The sequence below is a fragment of the Parasteatoda tepidariorum genome, chromosome 12, assembly GCF_982258835.1.
Source record: "Parasteatoda tepidariorum strain Cologne lab strain chromosome 12, Ptep-v5.0, whole genome shotgun sequence".
Classification (NCBI taxonomy): domain Eukaryota; kingdom Metazoa; phylum Arthropoda; class Arachnida; order Araneae; family Theridiidae; genus Parasteatoda; species Parasteatoda tepidariorum.
The window spans coordinates 45866674-45873915 of NC_141766.1; the positions used below are offsets into that span (position 1 = coordinate 45866674).

Genomic DNA, 7242 nt, shown 5'->3' on the forward strand with positions numbered 1-7242 from the left:
CATCAAATACTAAAAATCAAAAAATGACCAAAAATTTTAAAAATCATTTTAAAAACATGGGAGATGGAAATATATAGTTTGTTGCGTTCTGCCGTGGAAATCATTAATTTCTTCTCGCCAAGTTTAAAAATAATTTATGAAGTTTGTCAACAGATGGCGATAAGCTATAAAGCAATATGTTCAAAATAACTACCATTTGCAGCAACAACGGGAGGCATCTAAATATTAAATTGACAAGACGTCTGTGCAACCTCGAGTATGGTGATTTTCAAACGTCTAAAATTAATTAGTTTTATATTTCTAACGATTTGTAACATTTGTTGGATTAGTGTAGCAAATCAAGCTACATTGCATCAGAAAGTGTAGATAATGGTTTAATAAGAGTAATAAATTAGATAAGTTTCTAAACTAATATGTTTGGAAAATTTCTTTTCTTAGGTTTCTCCTGCAGATTACATGCAACTTTGCCTTCGTCATCTAGCTTCAGCTAGTGACTCAACTAAAGCTTTATGCCGAGTTTCAGCTGCTTATGTTGCAGAATGTGAAAGAAATTATGTAGAATTAAGCCTTCCAAACAAATGCCGTAAGTAAAAAGATATGCCATGTTCTAAAAGTCTATGTTGATTCACAATAGCAGATAGCATTGTCCTTAAAGCGAACTCGTTATAGCTGTTATATGGTAGTGAAATTACTGTTAAAACTCTTATGGAAAATTGGAGGAGTGGATGGCCATGGTTTAGAACCTTAAAAATTTCCTCTTAAGCTTACACACAAGAAATGTTACTATAAGTTTATATTAAATTGGAAGAAATATTAAATTGTATTTGATATTACCTAGAGATCACCAAATACTACTATGGATTCTCGGTAATTTTTAATAATTTTTTTTTCAGTATTAATGTACTAAGCAGAATTTTCTGAAACAAACAGATATTTCAAAATAATTATTAGAAATTAAGTATTTGTCTATAGTCTATATTATTTTATATTTAACTATTTAAATTACTTGTGTTTAGTGGTGGAATTTTTTATTTTATTTCTAATTTACAAAAATAAAAATAGATTACATTATCCTTACTACAACTAAGAATTTTTTTTTTCTCAAACTACGGAGAATCCGTGGTAGTTGAATGATCTGGTTTTACCTTTAGTTTTTTTTTTTTTTCGTCTCACTTTCAGGCCAGTGTGCAACTGCAAATTTAGAAGTGAAAATAAGTTAACTAATTTGCTGCCTTATTTTTTTAGTCGTTTGCACTGGACCAGATGGTTCTACTTTAGAACACAGTGACAAGAAAAAATACGAAAATCTGTCCAAGAAATCTTCTGACGTAGTTTTTATAATAGAAGACCATGAATGCAACAAAGCCGTCATTGGGGAATTGAGCAACATTGCTCGATCTATTGACCGAGAGCTTCAAACCGAAGGATTTAAGGATAACATGTTTGGTGTAATTGGATATGGTGGAGATGTTGGATCACCTGAAATTTTTACTGTCGGTGGAAAGACTTTCTTCAATTCCAGAGATATTAATTCAATTGTTGGCAGGATCAGCTTACAGAGTAACAAAGTGGAATCTTCACGAGCATTTGAAGCAATGAAATTAGCAGTTACCTATCTATCAAGAAGTGATACATCAAAGAATTTCGTATTATTCTCTTGTTCTTCATGCAAATATGATTTCAAATCAGTAAGTTTATTTTTATAAAAATTAATGCTTGCAAAATGTAAATCTATTAGATTCTAAATGTTTATACGATTCTTCAGCAATGTTAATGGGCCTAGAAACGGGTAATAAAGCATGGGTTATAAAAATAGTCGAAATTTCCCAAGCGAAGTAACAAAGAGGAATCTTCAAGAGCATTTGAAACAATGAAAATAGCTGTTACTTATCTATCAGAAGTGATACATCGAAATCTTTCGTATTATTCTTTCTTGTTCTTCATGCAAATGTGATTTCAAATTAGTAAGCTAATTTTGATAGAAATTAATGCTTACAAAATGTAAATTTTGTCGATTCTAAATGTTTATGAAATTCTAGAACAATGCGAATATGTCTAGCAATGGGTCAAACAATGTGAGTTATAAGAATAGTTGAAAGGTCCCACACAAAATAAAATGTTTAATTAACATCTCGGAAATATTCTTTACCTACTAAAAGCATAATATTCATTACCTTGCAAAAATCCAACATTCTTCAGTTTTCAAAAACATACCATTTGTAACCAGCAGGACAAAGGTTTGATCTTCGGTATTAAACATCAGGTACCATCCTACAAATAAAGAATAAATGCAGTGGTAAATTCCAATCCATATTTTCGTTCTGCTTATAATTTATTTTTATAACCGCACTCAACTGCACTATTTAAACAGTGACAAAAATATATTTGTTGTGTAAAAACAATTTGAGAATACGGTTTAAAACTAAAAATTTATTTTTTGAAAGAAAACACTGTGTAAAAAATCTATTTTTGTTTCTGCTGCAAAAGATTTATTGAACGTATCCTGGATTTTTTACGTCGCTGCAATAAGTTTCTTTCTATGAGCTACATTTATTATATTCTTGGTCGGGATTTTTGTAAAATTCGCTGAAAGAAATACTAAGTGCACTCATTTCTTTGGTGCATGGGGAATAATTATAAGAATATTTTCGTTCTGCTTATAATTTATTTTTATAACTACACTTAATCGCACTATTTAAACAACGGCTAAAATATATTTGTTGTGCAAAAACAATTTGAGAATATGGTTTAAAACTACAAATTTATTTTTTGAAGAAAACACTGTGTGAAAAATCTATTTCTGTTTCTGCTGCAAGAGATTTATTGAACGTATCTTAGATATTTTTACGTCGCTGCAATAAGTTTCTTTCTATGAGCTACAGTTATTATATTCAGGTGTTTCTGTTGCATGAGATTTTTTGAATGTATCTTAGATATTTTTACGTTGCTGCAATCTGTTTCTTTCTATGAGCTGCAGTTGTTATATTCTTCGTCTGGATTTTTTTTTAATTCACTGAAAGGAACACTAGAAAGCGAAAATACATTTCAGTTTTTGTTACGATACGTTAAGATCATATGCGTCTGTCTTAAGTGTTATTTTAAAAGGATGTGACAAATATATATGTATGCATATAAAACTGTATGTGTTTCATAAACTAGTCATTCAGACAAAAAATAAAGTAACAAGTATATTACGTTCTTTATAAACATTGAGACTTAAAATAAACAAAATTGAAAATGACATTAAACCTGTAGCTTTCCTAAAAACAACTAATTTCAGACTTGATTTTCCCTCCCCTGAATTATGTAAGATCAGGTACTTTTATATATGCAACAAAAAATTCGCTCCCCAAAGTGATTTGTTGATAGCATATGTATTAATTTTAAATTTATTCTCAATAGAGTTTAAAAATTGGCAATGCAGCAATTTCATTAAGGAATCTAGAAAATATATTGCGATAAACTAAAATTACCATTTTTTAAGGGAAATCTGTAGTTTTCCGAAAAAAACTAACCTCAGATTTGATATCCCCATACTTGAATTCAGCAAGATCAGGTACTAATATAAATGCAACAATATAAATGTTTTCCAGTGTTGTTTGTTGATAGTATATATATTAATTTTGAATTTATTCACAATAGGCTTTTTAAATAGACAAAGCAAAAATTTCATTTAATGAAGCTATAAAAATTAAAGCTTTCTTATTCTAAAATTTACTATTTTTTACTACTTAAAAAATAAGAAAAATTAAGTTCTGATTTATAATATTGGATTTCTCAAATTTAATTAGATGTAATATTGTACTAGTAGTGATTAGTACTTTTATTCCTGATGTGTTTACATTTTTTTTTCAGTTACAATATCCTGTTGTTCAACAAATTTTGCTTGAAAGAGGAATAAGTTTGCATGTAGTTCATAGTGCTGAAATTTCAATTCGCAAAAGCAAAGAAAAAGACATAATAGGTAATGGTTTCCCAATTTCCTTTTTATAAATTTAAAAACAAAAATAAAGTTTTTTGTTTATAAAACTTAAAATTATGGTTTTTACTTATGAAAAAAAAAACATATTTTACTTGAAAAATGAACAAAAGTAAAATTTTGAATTATTTTTACAATTTTTGATAGCGGTATGGACGCAGGGCAAATGTTCCTAATATAATTTTTACGAAACACTTACATTCAAGATTTTTTTGAACAGTTATGACGCATTTGTAGAGCGCTGCTTTTTTTAACCCAAAATAAAGTAAATAATTAGGAATAGTTCATATTTAAAAATAGTAATCGCATCCTTTGTCCCACCCCATGCGTCACACCCGTTTATAGGGCGGAACCATTCATACATCCACAGATCGTAATTTTGACCTGAATCAGAGAACGATATATCTCCAATCCAGGACCCCCAGAGGTATTGATTTGCTATGGGAACATGGAGGACTCGACAGATTTAACGTGCATCAGTCACTTTACTACACGGGGAGTCTCCGGCCGACGGGGTTCGAACCCACGAACTCTCGGACATAGGCCAAGCTCCCTACCGACCAGGCTATCCCGGACCCTGTTTTGTAATATAAAAGAAATATATCAACAAATAATATGCTTATTGAATTTTCATGAAATATCGAATTTCGATAGTCAATTATAATTTTATATTTTACACAATGAGTGTTCACGTCATACACAAAGCAATAGAGATTTAGTCTGAAGTGCATATACGTCAAACGTGTTTTACTGGTTTTCTTGGAGTAAAAAGTAACAAGTATTTACAACTGCAAGTATTTACATTGAAGTTGTTTCATTTCGATTTCATAATATCTTTTTGATTATTTTTTCAGGGGTCGACCCAGATACAGTCTATCATTCCAAAGACGTAACTCAACGAGAACTTGTTGGCGAACCGGCATTAAGATCTCAAGTTAGCATTCCAAAAGATCTTTGCATTGCACTTTCTCAGGACGTTGGAGGAAGTTTCTTTTCAACTTATCCTCTCAGTAAAGGAACAAGTGACGCTAAAAACTGGCGAAGTGTATTTTCAAGAAAGTTTATCAAAGCCGTCCAAAGTTTCAAGTGCCAATGGTGTGACTGTTCATCAACCAGGGACCACATCCCTAATACTGTATGCCAACCTTGTGAAACCAAAAGACCAAGGCTACCATATTCTGTATGTAGATCTTGTGCACTTCCCAGAACTGTTGAAGTCTTTCTGTCCTATATACGTCACCTCATTTAAGTTGTACTAGTAGTGCATTATATTAAATTCGAAAAGTATCTTTCACAGTACACTACTAAGAATGGTTTTAACTTTAACATTTAAAAACATTCTTAGGTCATATTGTCATAAGGAGGAAAATTTCAGAATCTATCAAAAAAAAATAGGAAAACTTTTTTAATAGTTGGACGAATGCATAATTTATAAAAGTTTCAAAAACAAGTTATTAATCATCGTGACAATTTAACTAAAATTTTATTCATAAATATTTTTAAATTATTTGATTGAGTTGATCTTTTCAATTGCAATAATTATTTTTAATTAGAATTTAAAACATGCTCTGAAATATTTCAAAGCATCGTATAAGATTGAAAATTTGCGTAAGAGTTTGAATTTGAAAGAAGTACTAAAAACATGATAAAAAATCTACTGCATTTATTGTTTTATACAGATGCAGTGAAATTGTAAACTCATAGGGAGTATATAACTAAATATCATGCAATAAATAGTTAATTTCTGCCAATACACAAGTATTAATAATCATGTCTAATTTTATTCTATTCTCATATTTTAGTTAACTCCTAGCATGAATTTTTTTTTTAAATTTTGCTTAAAATTATAATTTCTATAGTAATCAACCGAACTGATTTGACATTTAATGCATGACTGAAATATTATTTAGTTGATTTTGAATTATTAAGTGTTAAAAAGCTTTAATTTAAAAGTATTCAACTCTCAGATTTTATAATTTTTTTTAAATGGATTAAAACGTAAGGAATGTAATTAAGCAAAAATATGTTTAAAATAAATTGCATTTAGTTTTGAAAACCTTTTACTGCACTCTACTCATTAGAAGGCCAAATTGTTTTTAAATTTCATAAAAAATATCACTATAATTAAATCACGAGGAAATACTTCGATCATTTCATGGTTCATTCATTTTTTTTCGAATTCTTATTTGTAAATTACTTCATGAAAAAAAATGTATCAAATACTTTAACTTAAACTATTCTAACAATGTCAACCCTAATACTCAAAGAAAACCCATGATTTTTTTTTTTTAAAAAGTCATTAAAATAATTACAGATTTTTTTCGATTTCTTAATCAGCTTTTGATTTCAATGCTGATATTCTATTTCTTATTTTTTTTTATTTTTAGCTGTACCTCACTACAGACGTCAAGTATTTCTGATGTTTGATTCTGAGTCGACATGCATTATTGTCATGTGAGGGGCTTTCAGTATTTGGGTTGACTGGTAAAAAGTAGACCACGATATCTATTTTGTTACAATATGTCCTTTTTGTGTTAGAATTAGATCAAATTTTAATAAAGAGCTTTTAAAAGAAAACAATGACACATCTTTATTTGTTGCATTTGACACAGAGTACTTTTATACATGATATAGAAGTTTTTAAGATGAACGGGAATCAACAAGTAATTTAACCTATTAATATACAAATAGTATACAATTTAAATTAAAAGTTAGAAACCAAAAATAAGCAAAACGAAATTTTAAAGATATGTCTGTTAGCAAAAACAGCACTTCATCCAGGGACACACTGTCTGCTAACACACTGGAGCCTTTCTGTAGTAAGTGGTTAAACCAAAAGCAGACTGTGTCCCGATGACCCATAATGGAAGAACTAAATAAGAAAATGCAATACCTCGAAAATTCAGATATTGCCTCACGCAGTCAGCTTTTGGTTTAACCACTGACTTGGTTAACCTTTCTGTAGTAAGTATTTAAACCCAAAGCAGACTGTGTCCTGAGTCCCCATAATGGAAAAACTAAATAAGAAAATGCAATACCTCAAAAATTTAAATATTGCCTCTAACAGTCAGCTTTTGGTTTAACCACTGACTACGAAAAGGCTCCAGTGTGTAAGTAGACTGTGTGTCCCCTGATGAAGTGCTATTTTTGCTAACATACATATCTTTGAAATTTCGTTTTGCTTAGTTTTGGTTTCTGACTTTTTACTTAAATTGTTTGCATAAAACAAATTTGAATTTAGCTGCTTTTAGCGTTTTTCCATT

General features: G+C 29.6%; 1 protein-coding gene across 2 annotated transcripts in view; it reads left to right on the plus strand.

Moving 5' to 3' along the window:
- Window positions 1-6556, plus strand: part of LOC107450568 (apolipophorins) — a 79938-nt gene extending 73382 nt beyond the window's left edge. Inside the window, exons 31-35 of one of the 2 annotated variants that reach the window (XM_087156188.1) lie at window positions 439-583; window positions 1246-1688; window positions 3856-3964; window positions 4834-5159; window positions 6367-6556. In XM_087156188.1, coding sequence (XP_087012314.1) covers window positions 439-583; window positions 1246-1688; window positions 3856-3964; window positions 4834-5159; window positions 6367-6399 — 1056 coding nt within the window. In that variant the 3' untranslated portion in view covers window positions 6400-6556. Of the gene's footprint in view, window positions 1-438; window positions 584-1245; window positions 1689-3855; window positions 3965-4833; window positions 6266-6366 lie in introns of those variants that run through there. The other variant, XM_087156187.1, reaches the window with a different exon arrangement.
- The last annotated feature ends 686 nt before the right edge of the window (window positions 6557-7242 follow it).